The sequence below is a fragment of the Procambarus clarkii genome, chromosome 67, assembly GCF_040958095.1.
Source record: "Procambarus clarkii isolate CNS0578487 chromosome 67, FALCON_Pclarkii_2.0, whole genome shotgun sequence".
NCBI lineage: Eukaryota > Metazoa > Arthropoda > Malacostraca > Decapoda > Cambaridae > Procambarus > Procambarus clarkii.
This window is the reverse complement of record NC_091216.1, coordinates 26,475,361-26,500,607: the sequence shown is the minus strand read 5'-3', so window position 1 is coordinate 26,500,607 and position 25,247 is coordinate 26,475,361. Positions and strand designations below refer to the sequence as shown.

The following is a 25,247-nucleotide window of genomic DNA, read 5'->3' as shown; positions in this document are numbered from 1 at the left end:
GACCCAAGAGGTAGTCAAGGTTCAGCCTAGTAGTTGGGTACACTTTACCCTGTTACAGGTGAAATTGTGTTGGATAAAATAGATACTAATTCCTTATGATACCTGGTACCAATTACCCAGTACTGTATTTGTATTAACTGTAGTTTGTCCTTATCAAGTTTGACAAATTTAAAAGTTTGAGCATCGCTATTTTGCCATTTGTGTGAGATTTTGAATATACTGTATAATCAGCATCGTTTGTTAATTTGTTAAATATAACTTTTCTCGTATTAACAACATGTACCTGGAGAATATGTAGGAGACAAAGAAAAGTTATTTTGAACAAACAAGGTGCGTCGTGGTGTTTGCTTGTAAGGATGATGCGTCCATTTGTCGGAAGTCTTGGCAGAATAAATTTAGCTCAGCAGGAATGATAGTCAGAATGATTGTCAAAATATTATAACTTCTTATGATTCAGTACTGAATATTTTTATAATAACCCATAATATTGATAATATTCATGATTTATGGGCATTGGTATTAATTTCATAATTGAACATGTGTGTGTTTGAGTTAGAAATATACATTATGTTGCAGATGTGATAGAGGAAAATTGGTTAGGAATCAGTGTATTAGAAGACTAATAGTTATAAAGGTGGGGTCCATTAGCTAACAGCTCGATCCTGCAGGCTCGGATAGTAAATGTATTACTCATACTTTATTTAAAATAGCACATGTTTTGCTGTGAAACCCTCTTTTGTTAGGTTAATTTTTTTTTTTTTTTTTTTTTTTTTTTTTTTTTATATATATATATACAAGAGTTGTTACATTCTTGTACAGCCACTAGTACGCGTAGCGTTTCGGGCAGGTCCCTGGAATACGATCCCCGCCGCGAAGAATCGTTTTTTCATCCAAGTACACATTTTACTGTTGCGTTAAACAGAGGCTACAGTTAAGGAATTGCGCCTAGTAAATCCTCCCCGGCCAGGATACGAACCCATGACATAGCGCTCGCGGAACGCCAGGCGAGTGTCTTACCACTACACCACGGAGACTGAATTAAGGTTTGGTTGCTATTTAAACTATTTTGTTGGTATATAATTGGTAATACTGTATTGTATTCATACACAGCTATAGATATTTATATTTAGTTATAGATATTTATTTTATACTGAACATAGTTTTGGGATACATGCATTTCCATGGTCTAACCTTTGAAAAGATTCAAATATTACCAGAAAAACAAGTGATACCAAGTACTTTTTCAAGCTGTTGAAATTCTGCAGTTTTGATGAGTGCCATTCTGGGCCAAAATGTTACCATGGATGTGAGAAAAGATTTGTGAGAGTATGCTCCTTGCAATCCTGACCTCTGAGAGTGCAATATTAACATGGGTTGAAGCATACAAACCTAAAATCCAGTATGTTAACATGAATGAGTTCTCAAAGATATTTGTGGTTAGTTAATAAGGATTGATAAGAAATGATTGGAAAGTGATGGGAATATGTGTTACTTCAGCCCGTCCTCCTAAGGTTTCACAATGTCAAGAAAACGGTTAATTTAATGTGTCCTCTTCTAACCTAACAGACTGAGCCAGAGAACCCAAAACAGAAAATGGGATAGTATGTCACTTTCATGAGCCACTTCCATTTTCTAGTCCAACGATTTTTGGCCTTAGTAATGCATACGAGTGAAAAAGACGTTCTTTGTAAGAGGACAGGTTGATTAATAACTGGTACGGTATGTGAAGTAGTTCTAATAATGGAATGAGGGTTCTAAAAAGACTAGATAATGTTTAGATTTTGCAGCTTGAAGACATTTTTAATAAAATTTACAAATGAAAATAGTAGAATTGGTTATAACTTAACATTATGAATTTTCAGAACCATCTTTGTATACGCTTCAATAATGTCAAGCCCCAAAGCTGTAATCAATGCTCTGAATACCGACAAGATTTGTGCAGCAAGACTGGATGAGATGATGCCAGAACCCCTCCCTCCTGAACATGATCTTGCTACTTTGCCAAATTGCAGTGAGTAACTCTCTTTTTATCATTTAATTTGATATTGAGATTTTATATGATAATGAATTATTAGAAGTAGTACTTGAATCTGTTTATTGATATTTTTGTGTGTGTATCTTCCTGAGGTTCATTTATGTAGATTCTGATAAATTTTGTAGCAAGTTATGTAATTATTAAACGTACATTTTCAAAATAAATTCATGCAAAAGATGGGTACTGAAAAGATATTTTAAGTGAATCAGTGGTAAAGGGGCTAACTGCAAGTAGATCTAGCATTCCTTCCTATACCTGTAACCTATAATGTAATGCTCGGCACAGTTGACTCACAATTGAACAGATCTAAGTTAAATTTCTGAGCACTACAAGATGTTTTGGTCAGTTTCCTTACACTTAAGGTGAGTCAACTTGTGCTGGAAGGTTTGGTATGGTGCTCTCTAAGCTAACAATAACAGAAAGTATTATGGGGATTTAGTGCAATGTATGGGACTCTGAGGACTGAGATTGATTTTCTGCATGAGGAACTTTGGTAGATGAAGCAGTGTGTTTGCCCATAAGAGGAAGTGGGCAACTTCAGTAAGTCCTCACCTTGGAGTGTCTCGAAGGTAAAGGAACTTGAGTAGACTCTGGCATAGCCTTCTACTGTACAGCTTTTGTAAAGATCTCTTAATTCATTTGCCACTTTGGAGAATGAGTGCTGTGGGGAGGCTGCAATACGTCCCCAGATAGATACATACCATTGGTCTAAAAATCTTATGTGTAAAACGAAAGCCTCGTACAAAAGGATTAAGAATGGGAAAGTTAATCTAGGACAAGTTTGTCAACATGGGTAAAAATGTTAAAAAAAATAAGGAAAGCAAAAAGAAACTATGAAGTACATAAAGCAGGGCAGGCAAAGAGAAATCCTAAAGGACTTTTCAGTTATATTAAACAAAGTATAGGGAAAAGACAGGGCCATTAAAAACTGAGACAGATCAGATAACTGATAATGACAAATAAATTACTGTAGTAGTACAGTACAGTATTATAAATCAATATTTTGTCTGTATTTATCAAAGAAGGAACATTATGCCTTCAGCCTAAGAACTCTATATTGGTGGTGAAGAGGACAGGTTGACTAGTTTAGCGGTTACCAGACTACCTACCTGTTGACTACCTGTTGGAGATTTCAAGGATCAATGTCCCTGTGGCCTGGTCTCTGACCAGACATCCTGGTTGCTGGTCTGATCAACTAGGGAGGGAGTTATTAAACAAATAGAAAAATAAAAGCAAAACAAGTCTCCAGGGCTGGCCAATGTGTTTGCCAGGGTGCTTCAAGAAGGTAAAGAAGAGCATTGAGCTCTAATCTTGCATAATCAGTAATCATTAGAGTCGAGCAGAGTACCAGAATCATGGAGGGTTACAAGTGTGGTACTGATTTTTTAGGAAGGGAGACAGATCATTTGCTGTGAACTATCAGCCATTTAGCTTAATGTTTATTGTGGGAAAATTGTTTGAATCAATAATTGCATTGAATGTATGTAAATAGGAGCTGTCTCATATGGGCCAATAGGCCTTCTGATATTTCCTTAATTCTTATCTTAGGTAAAAGCAAATACTAAATACACTCAGTTGGTGATTGGGCAACATATGCATTTCAGTAACCCCATAAAAGGCTTATAATAGTGTTTTTAGAAGCCATATATATATCTGTGAGGGAATGTCTGCGTCGAGGTTGAAGGCCAGATGTTTGGGGTTAGCCTCGTTATGCTTTGTTTGACTAATGGTGATTTTTATCAGGAGCGTCACAAAGAAGATGGGGCCAGCCTAGTGCCCCTCGTTCACGAAGTCTCGGGATGTGAAATATTCAGCTTCAAGTCCATAGACTTTAGCATTTATTTAAATAATAGTGAATTCAGATACCATATTGATTTTCAAAACATGTGTACAGATGACAAATTTTCATTCTGGATACAACCTTTTGGTTACATTGACAGGGAAAGGAAGTGTGTGGGCACAGAGGGAGAAGATAGGGGAAGAGCATGTGTGGGCAGGATGAGAGTAGACATATGTGTTCATGATGGGTCGTACCCTCACACTTGTACAGTGGTTCAGAATCTTGCTTATCCGGGTGATGTCTTGATTGGCATGGATTTCTTACACAGGTTCTCATATTCTCTGTCTGCTGAGAAAGGGGCGAGACACTGCCGGTTGAAATTAGGCACTGCATCATACCCGGTGACATTGACTGACCATCTACCTGTTGTGGCTTCCATCCAGCGGAAGCAGAAACATTATGCCAATTACGCGAAATTTTTGCTTCAGTCTTCTCCAGACAATAATAAGAAGTTGTGTATTTTCCATGCTTTCGACAAGCAGACTTGCTCACCACGTTCATTTAGGTTCCTTAGGGTGGCCGTGGGTTGTCATATCCAGCCTGGTTCTACCCTTCTGGTGGCTGGCAGGTTTGATAAACTATTAATTCCTCACCACTTAATTGTTGTCCTGGACAAAGGTGCCCTCATACCTGTAGTCAATCTCTCGCACAAGACCTACCGTTTCAAAGTGGGTGATCGGGTGTCTCAGGGTATTATCTTAGATGAGACATCGATCTTTCAATCAGATCCATCGGAAACACTTACTGACACTGAGCAATGTGGCGCTCTTATTGTTAGAGACACTAGTAAGACTTCTAAGCACGGCACAACGGTGCTTGCGCCACCTTGCGATACCAACAATTTGATTAAATTAATATCAGCACTAGATTTACAGCACATTCCACAGTTAGAGAGGAAACGGGTGCGGGAAGTTTTGCGGATGTTCCCCAAATTATTTGCAACGGACGACGATCAAATTGGGTTGTTAGACAGAATTGAGCACACCATTCCAACAGGTGATCACTGGCCTGTGTATACGAGACAGTGGAGGCTCCTGGAACAGGCTAAGAAAACTATCAGAGAGGAGTGTCAGAAGATGTTAAGACAGGGAGTTATAGAACCAAGCACTTCACCATGGTTGTCTCCGGTGGTGCTGGTGCGCAAGCCGGATGGTAGTTACCAGTTTTGTGTCGACTATCGGAAAGTTAATGAAATTGCAAAGGGGGATGTGTACCCCTTACCTCGGATTCAGGAAATTATAAATCAGTTCACGGCAGCCAAGTATTTCTCCACTCTGGATGCTAAGTCAGCATACTGGGCCATTCCGGTTGCAGTTAGGGACCGTGAGAAAACAGCATTCTCTGATGGGGTTCACCAGTTTCAGTTTAAGCGCATGCCTTTTGGCCTGAAGACAGCCCCTTCATCATTTCATAGGGCTATTAACTTCATCCTCAGCCCTGTGCTGGGTATTCATTCATTAGCATACCTGGATGACGTGGTTATCTACTCCAGGTCGTTTGATAAACACCTTCGTGACTTGACTGAGACACTTTCATTGTTAGACAAGGTAGGGTTCAAATTAAATATCAACAAGTGCACCCTGGCATCTCAGAAATTCAAATTTCTGGGGTTCCAGGTGAGCACAGATGGCATCCGCCCTGACCCAGACTCATGCCGCACCATTGCTGAGATGCCCAGGCCTAGGTCAGCAAGGGATGTGCGCCGGTTTCTGGGAGCAGCCGGATACTTCCGCCGCCATATTGAGGGATTTGCTAGTATAACAGCGCCTTTAACTGACCTTGTAAAGAAGAATGATAAATTTATGTGGACCTTAGAGCATGATGAGGCCTATACTAGGCTCAAAAGTCAATTAATTACCGCCCCAGTATTAGCTGTGCCTGACTTTGATAAGGAGTGGGAGGTGCATACAGACGCTAGTGGTATTGCCATAGGAGGATGCTTAATGCAGCGTGATTCAGAGAACCATCCTCACCCTGTGGCATATTTCAGTAGAAAAGTGAAGGGACCGGAGGTTCGATACTCAGCAACAGACAAGGAAGCGCTTGCTGTGGTTGAAAGTGTTCGTTATTTTGAGCCCTACCTATTCCAACGGCATTTTGTTATTTTCACAGATCACAGAGCTCTCACATATATATTTAAAAAGAAAACAAAGTGTCCCCGGATGTCCCGTTGGTCTCATGAGCTGTCAGCTCACTCTTTTCAGATCCTTTATAAGCCAAAACCATCTCACGTTGTGCCAGATACGTTGAGTAGGAACATCGCGTCAGTTAACGTAAATGTCAACATTGAAACCATTGCAAGTGATACAATGAGAGAATTTCAAATGAAAGAACAGTGATGGAAGGAAATAATTGAATATTTGGAGGGTGGTAAATATCCTATGAAGAAAGGTAACTTTCCCCTGCAGCATTTTGACCTTCAGAAGGGTGTCCTATATTATGTTAACGACATGAAAGATCGTGTGGTTTACCAGTTAGTCATCCCCGACACGTTAAGATCATCAGCCGTGAAACTTGCTCATGCATCTAAGATAGCTGGTCACCCTGGGGTCTTTAAGACCTATATGAGAACAAAAACTTTATTTTATTTTCCTAGGATGTTATCTTATATCACTAAGTTTGTTATATCGTGTGCAAACTGCCAACGACGAAAAGGTACCCCTAAGGTACAGGCGCCACTACAAGAGTTCCCTGAAATTTTTGAGCCTTTAGATCGAGTGGGAGCGGATTTGATTGATTTACATAGTAGTCATTCTGGTAATCGCTACGTGTTGGTGCTAGTGGACCATCTGTTCCGGTTCACTACCTTGGTTGCTCTTCCTCGTAAGGACTTGCAGACTGTTGCAGACGCTTTCTTAAGTTAATTTGTCACTGTGTTTGGACCTGTGTGTGTCATTACTTGTATTTTGACATTATATTTAGTTACTTGTAATTTTCCTGTTCCATTAGGAATTTTTTTATTTTTTTATATGTCATGCTAGCTTTAAGGCGATTTTTGTATTGGCCTTCCAGCCTTCGGGGTAAGTCTTGCTGGACTGCCTAGGGTGCAATCGGGATTTGTCTTTTTTTTTCATTGACATACTGTATTGTCATATTATGATAATCGGAATTGTATCATATGTCAGGATATCATTGCTTGTATGTTCGCCAATGCGTTTTTTTGTACTTTTGTTTCTTTCATTGTACATTTATGTGTTGTTCTTACTGAAGTGTAACAGTTTAATGTACTTGGCATCATGTTAATTTAGTTAGCTTACTTTTATCAATATGTCACTGGCTAATTTTTTTTCTTTTAGGGTTTAGTTATGGTATTTTGGATGAGTTAGGATAAGACAAAATTGGCCTTAATTATCATACACCCGATTTTGTCTTAACTCCGGGAAAAGGGAGCTGTAACACCCATAACCCCTCCCCCAGAGTTCACACCCAGGGAAGCCTTCTCCAAGAGGTCAGCCCAGTGACCTCTGGATTATCTTGTATGTTGATTAAAAATTCCTGGGTTAATCTTAGTCATCTAGTTTCAAGTATGTAATATTTCATGATACTCTTGTCAAACATTGCAATGGAATTAGACCCCAGGTTCTTATGTGTAAACATCCATAGATCTCCCCCTTTTAGCCAGGTCAAAGGTCAGTCACACACGTAATTAATAATTCCTCTCTTGAACAGCGTATGGTGAATGTCAAACAAGCTTAATGAAAATTCTTGAGTGTTTGTGCACGTGTGGCCCGACCTCTTTCGATCTAGGTAGCAACAGCAAATCTCCCCCTCCCCCCCTTTTGGGTTGCATATATTGGTCCTGTAGAGTCTTAGAGACAGGGTGCCGGACACCAGGGTCAGGAGTGGATCAGAGAACATCGCACAGCCAGGGAGGGACAGAGTGAATCCACCGGAGGGAGAGACAAAGGTCTTAAGGTAAAGTGTGATCTCTGAGGGTTTTGTTCCATGTCTAAATTTCTTAATTATTGGCCAGTGTTAGAGTAGGATTTATAGTGGTGATTAGCATAATTTTGTTCTCAATAAACTTTTGTTAAATTTCCCGTCTGTGTCAATTGTTGAATCCTCTTAGCCTTTTGGATATAGTGGGCTGACAACCGTCCCATAATTAATGACAGTTTTAGAAAGTACTCTCCATGTCAAGCAATGTTTCTTGCCTTGTTGCTTGATATAGTCTCAATGGTCAAGGCAGATGGTGGCAGCGTTTTTTAATCCTGTGTAGCATTTTCTTGTTGGCAGTGTAACTTTTGGTTCTGGTGTAACCATCATATGTCAGCTCATATTACAGTGTTCAATGACTGTTGCCAAGTGCAACCGATAGGAAGTGTTACTCAGTATAAGTAGTAGTGCTACATATATTATTTAGTTATATTCATAGTGGTGTTACATTGTTATATAATGAGTAGCTATGTTGCAGGCTTGGCCTTGGTATTTCTGGCTAATCATTGTGAGCCACAGTGAATTCTGCTGTCTGGCCTATAGAACTGGATGTGGCCAGAAGCTGTCAGTCATCAAGTTATGTGTAAGCAGGAGCAGAGACTCAGTACACCATAAGAAAGTCTGGTGGTCGCAATAATAGTTGCTTATTTCAAGGCTACTCTTCGTCAAGGTATGTTAACACTTTTATTGTCAGGAATTTGCTTTGTAATATATATACTGTATGTTCATTGTAACACAAAAGTCATGCTGTGACATTTAGGTTTACTGTATTTTAACACTTATAAGATTGATGTAAGATAGATATAGATATAAGATGTAATGGGTTGTGAAATGATTTTAGTGTATAAATTATATTCACGCAAAGTCACTAATGTGCAAGGCCTTTAGAGCAAGTCTTAAAGCTAATTAATTAGTTCAGGCATACATTGAGAATTTCCAGTGTAATAAATTGAATGTTGTTGTACACTGCTGATGAACAGTGCTTTTCAGTATGTACAAATTGATTGATTAATGGTTTCTGGCATCATAAGAGACTACGTGACATGAGAGCTGCGTTGTGGGCAGCGTTGGTGGTGGTTAGCGTGACAGCTGCCATATGTGAACGGCTTCAACAGCAATACCAACAACAGGAACGAGATCAACATCAGCAACCAGAAAAATTGCATCATCAACAGAGGTTTCCTAACATAGTTGTGATGTTAGTTGATGATCTGGGTATCGGGGACCTTGGCTGTTATGGCAACACCACTATCAACACACCAAACATTGACAGGTATGTCAGCCATATTTAGTGTTATCATGCTATTTAGACAGGTATATCAGCCATACTTAGTATTATCATGCTATTTAGACAGGTATATCAGCTATACTAATGTTGTTTTTATCATTCTGCTTAAACTGAACTTACTAATTAATCCTAGTTGGCAGATTATAGAAAATGTAATTTTTGGTAATAACATTTCATTCACTTGGATCATTGGGGATTTGAATGTGCCCATACTGAGGCTGAGAATCCCGATTACCATCCACCTTTCAGAAAGGAGAAAACAACAAGAGCAGGTTGTGTGATGCTATATATATAAGAGGACATGACTGCAACCAGCAGTGAGGAATTGAACGCAGTGGGACCTCAAACTCTGTATGGTGCAATATACTAGCTCAAAATGGTAGCCAACTAACAGTGGGAGTATGCTACAGGGCTGACACAGCAACAGCAGAGGAAGTCATAAATAGGCACAATATGATAAATGTTGCAGTTCAACCCCAAACTCATATAATGGGGAGACTTTATAACTTTAATAATGAAACAATAGGTCGAGTGAACCTAATACAAGTGGAAGGGGGGGGGGGGAATTTCTTGACCTAGTACTGGGCTCCTTTCTCATATACTGTAGTGTGTAACCGAGCCCACTCACTGTAACAGCATTCTACATCTTGCACCCACATCAGAAGAGGGCATGATCGATCAAATCCAGGTAAAGAAGAAGCTTGCTTCTTCATGTGGCCACAATATTCTAAGGTGGAATGCAGTTCTAGAAACTCGAGAATGAATTCTAGAAATTACGGTCCAGGATGATGACTTTCTACACTACCCTTGAGGAGACTATCATGGAATGAGAGAGGAATTGCAAAATAAATCCTAGAGGAAGTTAATAGGAAATCCAGACATGGACGTTTTGTAGGAAAATTTCACAAAGGTCATCAGTGAACTTGTTAAAAAATATGTGCCAAGAAGAAGAAAGAAACGAAAGAGAACTAGATGGATGATACAACCAATTAAAAAAATTTCTAACAATTACAGTACTTGCAACATCGGGAAAAGGCATATGTTGACACCAGACATGACAGGACTGATTGCATTGCAACTTTTAAAATACTAAACAAGTTGGAGGATATTAATCAAGATGGGACGGGATAGGCCCCATGTGAGTCGGATTAGTGAACATAGACAGTACTGTATTGTATTTGGAATTAGACTATAAGTATTACTGATAATATTCTGGATACTGTCTGCTTCAAAAACAGTAATTGCTTACTAAGGCACAAGTATGATAATATTGTTAGATATTCACCAGGTTGGCTCAGGATGGAGTCCGTCTGACGCACCACCTGGCGGCGGCATCTCTCTGTACTCCCAGCCGGGCTGCTCTTCTCACTGCTCGCTACCCTAATCGCTTTGGTACTGTATGCTCGTTTTATTAATAATAATAATAATAATAATAATAATAATAATAATAATAATAATATTTCCATATTGTTGGGAGCAAGAAACTTGTTATGGCTATGGAGATTTCCTAAACAATGAATATCATATCTGGGATGTGATCCACAACAGTCAACTAGCTCACAGGCACCTATTTCTTGCTAGATGAAAAGAAGCATGAGGTGTAAGAAGACAGTGAATAGTAATTAAGGGGCCGTCTGGTTATTATAATGAAAGTTGTTCAATGTCAACCAATATTAATTTTCTAGTTGTATATGAAAAGTGCTTAAATTGTCCCAAGTTTCAGTACTGCAGCGTAAATAGAAAGGGAGTTTTTTTTTTTTTTTTTTTTTGAACGTTTTTTACACATTTTCAAGTCCACACTTCAGAACACACGTTTCAGATATAATTATTCTGTGACACTTTTCTGACACATTAGCATATAATAAAGGATTTGGGGATTTAGAATTTCCAAAACATCTTTAGTTTTCCTAATACAAATGTTCAAATTTCCCCAAAATTTTTTTGCAAATATGGCATGTTTATTGCTATTATAAAATCAATAAATGAACTTAGAGAAAAATGAAAGCCCCCCAATGTAGAGACATGCCCTCCACATATACTGTGTAAGTTTCATGTAAATTGAATAAAAAAGGAATCAGTTTTGTAAACGATTGTGTCAATTGAAAAAAAAACAGAAATGAATAAAGTCTAAGGTTCTAAAATCTGTGGCTGGGGTTGACATCAACCAATTTTCTCCAAAATTGGCATCCTTACAGATAGGCTTACGTACAGTCAGGTGTGTAAGTTTGATGCAAATCGCCCAAAAAAAAAAATGAAAAAAAAAAATATTAAAAAAAAAAAAGAAAAAAAATCCTTTTTTTTTTTTTTTTCCTTAAAATTTTTTTCCAATTAAACTAATTATAATATTTGTTTAATATAAGCTATTGTGATAGCAAAGAGTCATAGTTATGATTTCAGTTGACACTTTTGATTGATAATCGATTTTGACCATTTTTGCATAATTTTCACAACTGCTTCAATATTTTTTTTCTCCCTTCCTATTTATGCTACAATGCTGAAACTTGGACCAGATGAAACACTTTTCATATAGAACTTGTCAAAAAAGTTTGATTGAAATCGAATGAGTTTTCATTTTTGCATTTTTGGACCCAGATGCCAACGAGACGCCCCCTTAAGCACAGTGATCAACACAGTTAACTCACAGCGGGAAGATTCCTGGTTAAATTATCGTGATAGAAATAAAAAGTTTGGTTACTGTTTTCTTTCACCTGTCTAGTTCATCTAGCCGGGAGTTGGGCAGCTGTTGTGGGTTGCACTCTGGGGGAAGGGCTGTGGTTGGCCAGAGGGAACCTCAGTAAGCCTTAACAGACTTCTTGTTACTGACGATGGGAAATCATATACAGTGACAACTCTGAAATATTTAGTTTAATATTATTATGATTTATCATATTGCAAAGTTATTATCAAATAATATGGCATATTTTTGTATTTCCCTACAAAATTCATGTTTGTTATATAGGTTTAGTTGGCGAGGAAGGAACAATAGGAGTGATCCTTCACATTGCTAGTAAAGTTTCCCTGCCACTGGAGGAAGTGACAATAGCAAAAGCACTCTCTGCTGCCAACTACACCACTGCTGCCATAGGTAAGTACCTCTTACTGAAACATTACTTGAAGAGTTGTTCAACCAATAAAGGAAATGACACTAGCGAAGGTACTGTCTGCAGAGAAGAAGTCACAATTGTTACGTTAATCTTTGACAAAATATGATTGAAGATTGAAGACAAAATATATACTGTATTTTACCTGCACAAATGCCTTGTGCAGGTAAATCAGGTATTCTCTAAATGTGTCTGTAGTTTTAATAACGTTGATGCAGTTTAACTCCTGATCATAGTAAATTGCAGCACCACCACCACCACCTCTGGTTTGGTCTACAGTTACATAGTGGTGATCAGTTGAGTATAAATTAAATATAGTTGGGTAGAGCTGTCGTTTAGCCTTGTTTTTGTTAATACTGTATAACAAAGGAGAATTTATAGTAGTGATTACAGTAAGGCACTAATGTCATCATAGTGTTAATTTAATTACCGATACATTGTACAGTACATTGTTGGCAAGGCTTGCTGTATAATTATTTGCAATTTTGACCATTAAAGTGATGACTGTCATAAATAAAAGGTTTAGTTCAAGGTCTGTGTGGTATCAGTGGCATAGTTCAGTTTGATTGTCATGTTTCCAAACACTATGTAATAGGATTTTCAATGTCAAAGGTTTATTAGCAGCCACAATTTTTTTTTTTTAGTTCAGCTGTCAATTGAAATAAGTGGGTTAATATTTGAGAAAATGAAGGTTGTGTCATCAGCAACAAGAATTGGTTTCAGGTGTTGTGATGCATTTGGTAGGACGTTGACATAAATAAGAAAGAGAAGTGGACCAAGTATACTACCCTGTGGAATACCAGTGTTAATTGACAATGTGGATGAAGTAGCATCGTTCACAGAAACATACTGGTACCTGTCACTGAGGTAAAATCAAAAGTATTGTAGGGAGTGATTCCTGATTCCAAAGTGTTGCAGTTTGAGAAGGTTATTGTGGTTAAATGTCAAATGCCTTGTGCAGGTCACCAAATAGACCTATGGAATATAGACAACACATGCTTTCCAGGCGTCACTTATCTGAATATGCCTGTTACCCATTTTGGGTTTCTCCAAATAAAAAAGTTTGATTAACTGGTGGGCAGGCAGTCTGAATAAAAATGTGCAATAAAGAGAGAACTAGATTGCCCAGTGACCGTACTTGGTGCTACTTAAGCACTGTTCATACACTAATGGATGGCTCGGAAGCTTGAAACTCTGCCATGGCATGAACTACAATTGAGTACACAGTGAAAGGCAGTCTGCTGAGGTTGCCTCATCACCATTAATCTCCACTTCAGTCAACCCAACACTATCAGCATCCACCACCACCTTTTCCATCTAAGTAACAATGTTCCATCAACTATAATCTTCAGGTTAGCAAGTGAATCAGAACTTATCATATTGGTGAGTACAAACAGAATACTGTCAAATTTCTGCAACAAAACTGTCAATTTTTTCTCTAGCTTTTCAGAATGAAGAACCACTTATGTGTGTACAATAGATTCTTCGTTCAGTCTCAGTACCCAAGGGGTTCGGAAAGCCTGTGGCACTCTGTACTCATTGTTGATAAGAGTCACATGTATCAAGTCCAGCATATTAAGTAAAGATTCGTTGGTGCTTATTTTGTGGTCTGAAATCATACAGCAAGAACTAAATGGAACTAATGGCAAGAACTGAATACAATACTGTACTGGACGTTATGTTTAGCTAGGTAGAAGTAAAACTACTTGTACGTTAGCTTTTAAAATATTTTGGACAAGGTAGGCAGAACTGATATTGTCTAAAGTTGTTGATTTCAGTGAGATCACCACATTTATGGACAGGTTATCAGGAAATGTTCAAAGTTCAAATGATTTATAGTATTGTAGAGTAATGTTATGATCATTACTCTACATTACTTTACACTTGAGGCTTTATTTTAAATTACAGTTGGTATATAATATTCCCAAAATATTTAATAGTTCATTCAGTGTGTCGGAGGACAGGAAGCCAGAGTGTATTCGTACACGGTAGACTTATATCAAGGTCTTACCCCTCAAGGCCAAATTACTGACCCCGCCCAGGATGCAACCCCACAACAAGCTGACCAACTCCCGAGTACCTACTTGCTGCCAGGTGAACAGAGGCATTAGTTGAAAGGAAATGTGCCCCAACTATTTCTGTCCCGCCCAGGATTCGGACCCGGAATTCTCAATTGTGCGTCGAGAACGAACCCGACTGTACAACCAGGACCATGTCCTATATTTATAGAATATATTGTACTCAGCCATTTTTCTTCACCACTTGCTGGCATTATGAATTCCATAACATAACATAACCATTTCAGGTAAGTGGCATTTGGGTCAGATGTGTGGAGCGTTCGGGCGAGGGTGTCTGGGACCCAAACGTCACGGCTTCCAGTATTTCTACGGTCTGCCGTTATCACTGATATCTGACGCAGCTGGCTCCCATCCTTTCTGGATATTCCCTCTAGATGATCCTTTCTACCAGGTGAGGTCAATAATTTGTACTGAGAGAAGCAAACAACTTGGTTGTAATTATGCTAATTACTGGGTATTAATATTTTTTTTTGCAGGGAAAGTTATAATATTTTATTCCATAGAAAATTGACATTGACTAAAATTCTTTACAGGAACTAGTCTTTTGATCTGTAATATATTATTTTTATGTATACTGTATTTATAATTTGATCAGACTTTGTCTAAATGACAGTTTTAGATTGTGTTATTTTATTTGTTATGACTTGTATGCCTGATCAAAACATTTGTAGACCCAAAAAGGTGGCATTGAAAATTGTCAGTAAATTTTAATTATATTTGTATGCACCACATGAAAAGCATTTTATAAAATGCATTTTGATCAATAATTAATTTATGTATGAATTTAAAAAGCAAATATATTGCTCTTAAAGTTTTTACTGGACATTAACATTAATTCTGTATTCAGGGCTTAACTGGAGGCTGTCTGGCAAGCATGTTGGTGATCCTTGTGGGTTGGTGGCGGTGCAAGTGCCGATGCCTCGTCACCGTGATTCCCCTGGTGGTGGTCGTGCTGGTGGCCGCTGTCCTCTGGTTCCTTCTGACACACTACCGCTTGCACACCCAATGGTGGTGGCGTGTAAGGTTTTAATTTGTGGAGTATGCATGGTATATATACTAGATTCTGTAGTATGGTGGTCTACATTCCCGACTCGGTCTGGAATCCTGGGTTCGATCCCCAGTTGGGACAGAAATGTTTGAGTACATTTCTTTTCACCAGCTGCATTTGTAAATAGGTACCTAGGAGTTAGGTGACTGTTGTGGGTTGCATCCAAGGGAAGGTCAGTTGTTCATCCTAGGTGGGGGACCTCGATACAAGCCTGAACACACGCCACTGAAGAGGTGTAGACAAAATGGCCACACTCGAAAGACAACTGAAAAGCCTGAACCATCAAGGAATGGGATTGGGCAAATCCTCAGACAGGCAGAGCCACTGAAGATGAGCAGGAATGAATACAGAGCCCCAAGGCTCACAAAGTAAGGAGGAACTAGCTATCAAAAAGGAATATCGATCCAGAAGAAGGAACCCAGTCAGAGAGAATGGAAAATACTCAAAACCTGAGGGGTAGGGATTAGGATTAGGATTAGATTAGATTAGATTAGATTAGGATTAGAATCGGATTAGGCAAAAACAGCTACTATACACACTTCACAATTGAGATCACTGTAACAAAGAACAGAAGTCAGTGTGTCCACACTAAAGTGGAGAACACCTGAGACATCTGAACAGCCTGCAAAATGAATGGGAGGACATGTTGGTAACTGCTCATCCTGCTGAAGACGACAAACCACTCAAAAGGTCAGTAAAGTAACAGTGCTAACACAAGATGAAAGCGAGACTTCAGGTTATATGTTTCTTATTTATGATTTCTAGCAGCAGTATGAGATGACTTGTTGGGCTTTTCAACCCTTCTTCCCTTTGCTTAAGACTATATATGTCTGATGGGGGCAACTGGCTAGGATCCAGAGTGGTCAGGGTTGCCATCTGGCGGTGAGGGAATGTTGCTAACTGGTGATTGGTTCTAGACTAAGAGTGTGTATATAGTCTGCATCAGACTTATTACTATTTTCTATGCAGTTGTTTTTTTTGGGGTGTTATATTTTATGTCTGGGTTGATCTTGTATATTTAGACTTCCCTTGTCTAGCTATTGAGTGAGCCAGATATTAGTGTCAGGCCCCAGTAGGTACTCATGACTCCCAACGGCCTGGTAACGTGTTATAGGTCAGCCTGTTGGACCAAGTTATTACAAGCTCGGGACTAGAAGAACTCCGAAAACTCTCTCCAGGTATGCTTCAGGTATGCGTTGAACATTAATTGGTATTTTCTCATTTTTATGTTGTAAATTCTTATGTCTTCAGCATTACCCACAATACATTGTTTGGTGGTGGTGGGTTTCTTAGGTCTCCCCATGGTTGATGCAGCACCTGAACTGTTTAGTGATGCAGGATGAGGTGGTGGTGGAGCAGCCACTGGTGCTGGAGGGTCTCTCTCAGCGACTTGTTGATCAGTCTCTTGAGTTCATCTCTAACCACGCAAATGACAGTCGCCCCTTCTTCCTGTACCACGCCTTCGCCCACGTCCATACACCCATGTTCACACTACCAAGCATGGCTGGACGCAGCAGGCATGGCAGGTGAGCAAAGACGAGGATCGAGTTCCAATTGTTGTGCATCATTGGCGCTAAATCTTCAAAGTGATTGTGTGTATATGGGCAAATAATAGGTCTCCTGTTAAAATAAAGGGGATGATTTATGCGCAGGTACGGGGATAACGTGGAGGAGATGGATGCTGGCGTGGGGAAGATCCTGGATGCTCTCACGTGCCACAACCTTGACAACAACACCATTGTTTACTTCGTGTCTGACCATGGCGCCCACCTGGAGGCCATAGCCCCGGACGGCCAGCGTACAGGAGGATATAATGGACGCTTTAAAGGTGAGTCACAAGAGTTGATGAAGTGTTCATGTCCCAAAAAGGTCTTCATAATAAAGAAGCTAGTATCATGAGAAATTTTTTTCTATCAATAGCTGCCTTTGAGACCTGTAATGAAATACAATTAAGAAGCATTTGTTTTACCATCAATCATGTTCATTATGACGCAGAATTAATACATGTACAACTATAGTACTGTATGGTTTGAAAGGAATTCCAGTTACAGAACAGAATAACATTTTTCCCACAGGGGGTAAGGCTATGGGTGGAGCTGAGGGCGGGATCCGTGTACCAGGGATCTACCGATGGTCAGGTCACCTGCCTGCCGGGGTCACCGTCGACCACCCCACTTCCTTGCTCGACATGATGCCCACGCTCCTACACCTGGCTGGCCTCCCGCCTCTTCATCAGCTGCTCCCTAACTTGCCCTACAGGGTAAGTCTTGGATCAGAAGTTTAGAATCTGAGGAATTTCCACCATACTCACAAGAAATATGAAGAGGTTTTTCTTGCATATCAATACAGTTCAATAAAATACCTTTACCAAAAATACTAGAAGTATCGTTTATATTCATAACGCAATATAAAAATAAAAACAGGTAAGTAGCGGTGTATGAAAGGCAGGACTGCAATGGCCAGAGGCACCTTGCACTACAAGCAGTCCAGGACCAAGTGTACTAGTTCTATGTTAAACAGATGTGGAATACATCTATGCTAGTACAGTACTGTACTAGCATCTACCTCAAGTCCAATACCAGAGGTAAACATCATCTACTGTGAGTAAATCCAGGATCAGTACTACCCACTACCTACTTCACATTCAATTCCAGGATCAAATATACAGTACTCTCATATACCTGTTGATGCACAAAGGTAGCCGTCCTCTACTGACTTATTTTGGTTGATCTTAATAGTTTGCTTTCGTGTATCTTTATATATTGCTCAGGCTTCATAATAACAATTACCAGCTTAGTAATATTTTAAATCCATAGTCTACTTCAAAAAATACATTTTGGCTGGTAATACCTGATGTTTTAAGACTATTAACTATTACTGTTTTCTCTTGTAAACTTTAGAATACAAATTTGTTAAAGTATTATCATAAATTAGTCATATATAAAACAATTTAAAATATAGGGAAGCATTAAGAATGAAGTTAGGCTTTGACAGAATTAGTACTGATGTGCTTAAAATCATTTAAAAAAATAATTGGGTAACTTTATAAGTTTTAATTCAAATAAACTTGATTTGAATTACAGTACAGTACTGTAACCAAAATTGTAAGATGTTGTTTAGATTCTTAAATTTCTCAAATTGGTTTGGAAAAAGTATCAAGTTTTCCGAAGAATGTAAAAATCCAGTTTAAACAATACGTACTACAGCAACTGAAAAATACTGTTTTTTTTGTTATTAGAAGTTCTGATATGTGAACAGGAGCTGGACGGAGTGAGCGTGGCCAACCTGCTGAAGAACGGCACTCTGCCTCCCCCTCGGGTCCTCCTCCACCACTGTGTTCAAGCCATTCATGCCCTCAGACTTGTTAAAGGTACAGTACTATAATACATATGCACAAAATCTGGAGCGTAGTTATTCCATCTACTCGGCGAACAAAATCCATCATCTGGATTATAAAATGGAACCTCTTAAGTGCTCGCAAAGAGAAATTTTATTAATATGGTCCTTGAAAAAAAGTGTGGTTAGAGTAGTCTGCCGTGGGTGCCCGGGGCAGACTACTCTATGGAAGCTCAGGAAAAGCTACAGGAAGACTACAGCTCCATGGAAGCAAGTGGGCCACCAGCCCTCTTGCTTCCATGGAGCTGGCTTGCAGGAGCCAGCAGGGGTTCACTAGAGGGTGAAAATGATCCTGTTCTCATGTAACCTATTTAAAATAGCAAGTGTGTCAGAAGTTATTACATTAGATGACTATAAATTGGAGTGGAAAGATCCAGAAACTGATACGCGATGCTACAGATGTGGGTGCTACATTGTTAGCACCCACATCTGTCCTCACCTTGCTTAAATTGACTCTTTCACAGCTGTTTGCAAACCTTGAAATACTATGCAGTACAGTATAACTAAAGCCTAATTTTGGGCTTTTTGTATCAAATGTAAGATACAAAATTCACCTCTGAGTTAGTGACAATTGACCAGCCAGTGGGGAGATGAATTGTCACTCACCTTGTGCACTTGTGTGAGGTTTGGGTCAGGTTCTGGCTCTGGTCTCAGGTAGGCCAAACACAACTCTTGCATCTGACGTGACCTATTACAAATGGAGCAATCAATCTCAGTGCTTCAGGGAGCCACTGGGGCTTGCCCAGAAAAGTTAAACATTGAAATGTTAGAGTGAAGATTATTCGCTTTTATATTCCAGATTTACCTAAAAGCATATACTGGTACATTACTTATGTACTGTATTTCTTTACATATTCCTGGAGTAGACAAGAAAGTGTACAAGATGCATATAGCAGGTCACAAGTGGCCTAAAGGAAGCACACAGTGTGGCTGGGGAGAGGGAACCTTTTGCAGGTGTTATGGTGACAATGTTCAACACTATGGCCACCAACCCCTTTTGTTTGATCTCCAGAAGGACCCGTACGAGGACCATCCCATACCCACCAACACCACCGAGTAAGTCTAAAGTGCGTGAGGGCATGCTACCATTCTACTATTATAGTAATCAAAATTTGTGTAAAACTGTCTTAGCAAAATTAAGATGATTTTGTAATCTTAGCAAACTACACTCTTACAGGGATTATGTTTTTCTACATCTCATATACCCACTATTAATACTACATACATACTTTAAAGAAAATAAACAGGGAAAACTATTGGCAGTGCAAAAAAACAAGGTACTAAGAAAAGCTGTAAACCACAGTCTGTCATTGTGGTTTGCTGATTATGATCAGCAAACTGATAAACATCGAACCACACCTGATACACATCGTATTAGTATTAAGTATTTAGTATTAAGTTTTAATCTTTAGTGTTTTTCCTGCCCGAAACGCTTTGCGTAATAGTGGCTTTAGGCATTGTATGTACTAGCTCTATCTATAAATTCAGCAATATTTGTATCACCCCTTGTATGTATGTACTTTACCTGAATAAACTTTTGAATTTGATTAGCTTTATTTGTGTGATTAACATTACATTGTGCACAGCTTCAGGCACATACACGTCTGGCAAGAAGCATAGAGAAATCTTCCCTTCTCTTACTGCGTCAGTACTTTACTAAACATGATTATATGCAGTTATATATTAATTAGTATTGTTGTCTATGATGTCACAACTCCCGGCACTGCTAAGTATATACTAATGAGGTGAAATGTCATTCTTAATTTTACATCATCATGCCTGATGGGCTGCCACATTATTATAAAACTCAAGAGTTTTATAGTCAAATTGTTTTTCTTTATTAAACTTGCAGTCTTGAAGGTAACTTCCTTTGTTGAAAAATTGTTTCAACTATCTATTTCAGGTGAGCACTTTAAATTTAAAAAAATTGGTAACTGATATTTATTTATTTATTTACCAAATACCACCACTTTACAATTAAAGCCACTCACAAGTAGAGCTCACAGGTAAATTTTTACTCTGCAGATACATAGAGGTGACGGGGATGTTGCAGAGGTATCTGACCAACTGGAGGTCGCGGGTGCCCTACCCTCGCTCCCAGTTCAGGAGCGTTGCCAACACTATATTATCTCCCTGGCTCCAGCCCTTCCGATGGCCCTAGACTCACTGACTTTACGGAAACGATCTGACCTCTGTAGCACAGACCTGAGTGTGATTCACAGGCAGGGCAAGAGATTTGGTGATGTTTCCTTACACCTGTGCCTTCATCTAGCAGTAAATAGTACCCGGGAGCTAGTCAGATGTTGTGGGTTGCATCCTGGGAAAGTTCAGTCATTGGTCTTGGGGAACCTTGTTTAGCCCAACAGACTTCCACTTCCAGACATAGGAAACCATTATTCTAGCCCATAGTATGAAATACAAGAATGTACAAGAATGTAACAACTCTTGTATATATCTCAAAAAAAAAAAAAAAAAAAAAAAAAAAAAAAAAAAAAAAATTGAGTACTGTATCATTATTCATAATTGTGGAAATGTTTACAATTATAAAAATTCAAAATTTAGCACAGTATTGGTCGAGTATTTTCAATTGACTTAATTAATGTACAGTACATACTTGAATTGTCGTAAACTATTATTATTATTATTTTAATTTAAACACCATTATTATATCCATTATGAAAGACAAAGTTTTAACAAATATTAAAATGGAAAATAAGTCAGATGCAAACAATTTGAAAGGGAAACATTACAGTAATTATAACACAGTTGTACAAATTTGTACAGCCTCTGTATTTTACATTACCAGATTCAGGGAGCTAGCCTGGATCAAACTCACTTGAAAAACAAAAATTTGAGTGGCAAATGTTTACAAAATTATTTTTTTGGTGTTTTCTGGAAAAGTGATTTCCTTCAGATGTCAATTTGTTTTTTGTTTTTTTAAGAGCAATCCTGCATCATAATTAATATATCTTTACTTCTGTTTTGTGTATTAAACGTGACTTCAATCTTATATGTTTATTGCACTTTACCATCATCATTTACAGAGTGAAATTAAGGTATCATTGCAACTTTACAGGAAATCGTTAAATCTTAAATATATCTTGGTTCTTATACTGTACTTGAAATATAACTTATACTTGAAATTACTTGCCATTGATGTAAAAACATCAATGCTATGTCCTCTCATAAACATCAAGTGTTTAATAACGTTAAAACTTAGATTTTTCCTCCTTAATTACTCTCTGTATTTCAATGATCAAAAGCATGTGTCTAAGGCTAATACTGTACTTGATACAGGAAATAATACCGATTGGGTGAGCGGGAAGTGTGGGATAGAAGACGAAGATGTTGGGGGAGAGGAAAAGGAAATATATTCTAATATTCTTAAACTTATACTATTTGCAGACGTACTACTTTGTCTATTCTGACCCCAACCCCCCACACACTAAATATTATTGTCAACACTGAATTTAAAAAGTCCACTTGTGAATGTCAACTAACAAACTTACACTAAACAAAAAAAAACTTATACATTTTATTTGATAGTAAATCATCAAATCCCATTTACCCTCAGATACACAATATTAACATTACCAATAAAAATGAGGGGAAGTTCCTTTGCCTATACATAGATGGCTGTAATGCGACTCCAGGCGTATCACAAATTTTTGGGGCGAAGGGTGAAATTGGTGCACAGGACGTAGGCTTTTATTTCATTGTAAGCTGGGGGTGGCATGCAGTAGACCATGTACTTAAAGGCAGGTGGCCGGTTCCCCAGCTCCATTCACTGTTGCATGCGGTCAAAGCCATGCCTTCCTCGTCAAAAACCCTGCCATTCTTAGGCCCACTTCCCGATGCATACGGTGAGCAAGAGGAAAGGGGGAGGGGGGATGGGCTTTGCTGGACCTCCTCCTCATCACCCGACACAAACTTTATTATGTCAACTCTGATATGCTTGCCATGACTTCTTCTTTTAATAGGAATATCTGTATGCATGCATACTCTTTTTTTTCAGTGTTTCTGTATACATGTAGCTTGTCTCATCATTTACACATGTAAGGTAATGGTAGACACAAAAGTAAGTGGGTAATTATTGGTAATTAGTAATGTTAATTGTTTACGAGTACTGGTGCATAGGCGATATGCATCCTTCATTATTATTGTTAGGTGCACCATTTATAATTCAGTTATGAATTCTCTAACTTTGTATACTTGATTTATGCACTACTATGTGCAGGTGCATGTGCCCCTACTTACGTAGAATAGGTGTACAAGTACAGTACAGATATTAAGGTCACTTAACATGTATCCCTACACATGCACACCGTAGGCTGCAACTCGCAGTTGTAACTTACTAGCAACTGAAAAGCTGCAAAACATCTCAGCAGCTTCAGTTGCAAATTACTGTACTAGCAACTGCAGTTGCAGCAATCTCACACAACTTGCAGTTGGAAATATATTAGTAACATTTAAAATAATAAAAAGTTATATTGCCTATGGTGTTTTGATCCACCCAACGCACAAAAACAAGGGACTAAACTTCAGCACCCACATACAACACAGCAAAAAGTCTAAAAAATGGTCGGTATACTCTAAAATCCGATATTATGTCCCCAACTCTGCTCTCCTCTCATTATACTACGCACTAATATATTCATATTCGTATCTTACATACGGTATCTGTGCATGGGGTTTAACCAAGTGCTATCGACATTTATTTATTTATTTATTTATATACAAGAAGGTACATTGGGTTTGTGAGAATACATAGCATGGTATTTACAATCTTGTAAAGCCACTAGTATGTGCAGCGTATCTGGCAGATCCTTAATCTAACAGATAATATGTACAAAACCTTGTTCCTAATTGCTATTCATGATCTGAAACTTTAACTTAATAAGTGCAATAGAACCCATGAACACCACACCAGAAATAAATATATCTTTGATATCTCCAGTCAGACTAAATCTGTGCAAACACTCCATGCAAATAAAAGGGCCCAGTCTTTTGGAACTCACTTCCTTATGAATTAAAAAAGTTGTCCAACCCATGTCCTGTTCAAAAGTAAAATAAAAAAAGTATTTACTTTCATCCTTATAGTTTCCTAATACCTTGTGCTTCAAACTCACACTGTATCTTGTACTACCCACTTCCCCAATATTAGTGCTTAAGACATATGTCTTCACCAGTGTAATCACCTCTGTCAATATATATTGTAGTTATTTCTTGAGATAAAACCTTGCTACAATGCCCGAAACCCAAAACGCTGTGCGTACTAGTGGCTTTAGGCATTGTATGTACTACCTCCATCTTTAAATCAAACAGAATGTTTTCACTGTAACTCTGCAACTATGTATGTACTTTTCCTAAATAAATTATTATTATTATTATTATTATTATTATTATAATGTACCTTTTCATCTTACCTAATATGTTAGATTAAGGACCTGCCTGAAACGCTATACATGTTAGTGGCTTTGCAAGAATGTACAAATACCAATGTTATGTAATCGCACCAATTATGTACCTAATTATGAATAAATTATTATTATTATTATTTATTATTATTATTTTTTTTATCTTTATTTAAGAAAATACAATATAAATTACATATACATAAGTTTTACAAGGCAATTATACATTACAATTCTTAGTGAACAAGTGTTTCAGTAGTACAGAACAAGATCTTTAAAAAAAAAAACCTGAATGTTATACTTATTTACCTATAAACGATTTACAAAAATTGGAGAATAAATTTACATTAAAATACAGGGGAAATTATTACATTTATATATATTTTATATAATTCTCAATAAACAAATTTTCCATATCAAATTGTCCATATATTATTCCATAGTACTCTGCTCATTAGAGTCGAGCAGAGTACCAGAATCATGGAGGGTTACAAGTGTGGTACTGATTTTTAGGAAGGGAGACAGATCATTTGCTGTGAACTATCAGCCATTTAGCTTAATGTTTATTGTGGGAAAATTGTTTGAATCAATAATTGCATTGAATGGATGTAAATAGGAGCTGTCTCATATGGGCCAATAGGCCTTCTGATATTTTCTTAATTCTTATCTTAAGTAAAAGCAAATACTAAATACACTCAGTTGGTGATTGGGCAACATATAATCAATTAAATCTCAAAATAAACAATACCCAAATTTGTAACAAATTAGATGGCAAATTCCTTGGCATTCTCATTGACCACAAGCTGAATTTCCAGGGACACATTCTAAATATATCAAAAAAAGTTTCAAAAACTGTTGGCATTCTTTCTAAGATCAGATATTATGTACCCCGCCCTGCCCTGGTGACTCTCTATTACTCCCTCATCTATCCATATTTCAACTATGGTATTTGTGCTTGGGGTTCTACTACCCAAAATCATTTACGTCCTCTAATTACTCAACACAAAGCTGCTATTAGGACAATATCCAACTCTGGCCCCAAACATCACTTGGTACCCCTACTCAAAACTCTGAATATGTTAGATATTAAGTCACTGCACATTCTCTCATG

General features: G+C 38.1%; 1 protein-coding gene across 8 annotated transcripts in view; it reads left to right on the top strand.

The window, feature by feature from the left end:
* Nucleotides 1-25,247, top strand: part of LOC123767627 (glyoxylate reductase/hydroxypyruvate reductase) — a 58,555-nt gene that overhangs the window by 1,287 nt on the left and 32,021 nt on the right. The window contains exons 2-14 of one of the 8 annotated variants that reach the window (XM_045757448.2): nt 1,863-2,011; nt 8,355-8,481; nt 8,843-9,084; nt 10,388-10,491; nt 12,059-12,184; nt 14,506-14,669; nt 15,126-15,296; nt 16,620-16,852; nt 16,979-17,154; nt 17,402-17,586; nt 18,585-18,696; nt 19,589-19,778; nt 20,748-23,217. The exons of 1 other annotated variant lie outside the window; for it this stretch is intronic. In XM_045757448.2, coding sequence (XP_045613404.2) covers nt 8,855-9,084; nt 10,388-10,491; nt 12,059-12,184; nt 14,506-14,669; nt 15,126-15,296; nt 16,620-16,852; nt 16,979-17,154; nt 17,402-17,586; nt 18,585-18,696; nt 19,589-19,778; nt 20,748-20,883 — 1,827 coding nt within the window. In that variant the 5' untranslated portion in view covers nt 1,863-2,011; nt 8,355-8,481; nt 8,843-8,854 and the 3' untranslated portion in view covers nt 20,884-23,217. 6 more of the 8 variants (XM_069310547.1, XM_045757446.2, XM_045757447.2 and 3 more) reach the window with 6 other exon arrangements.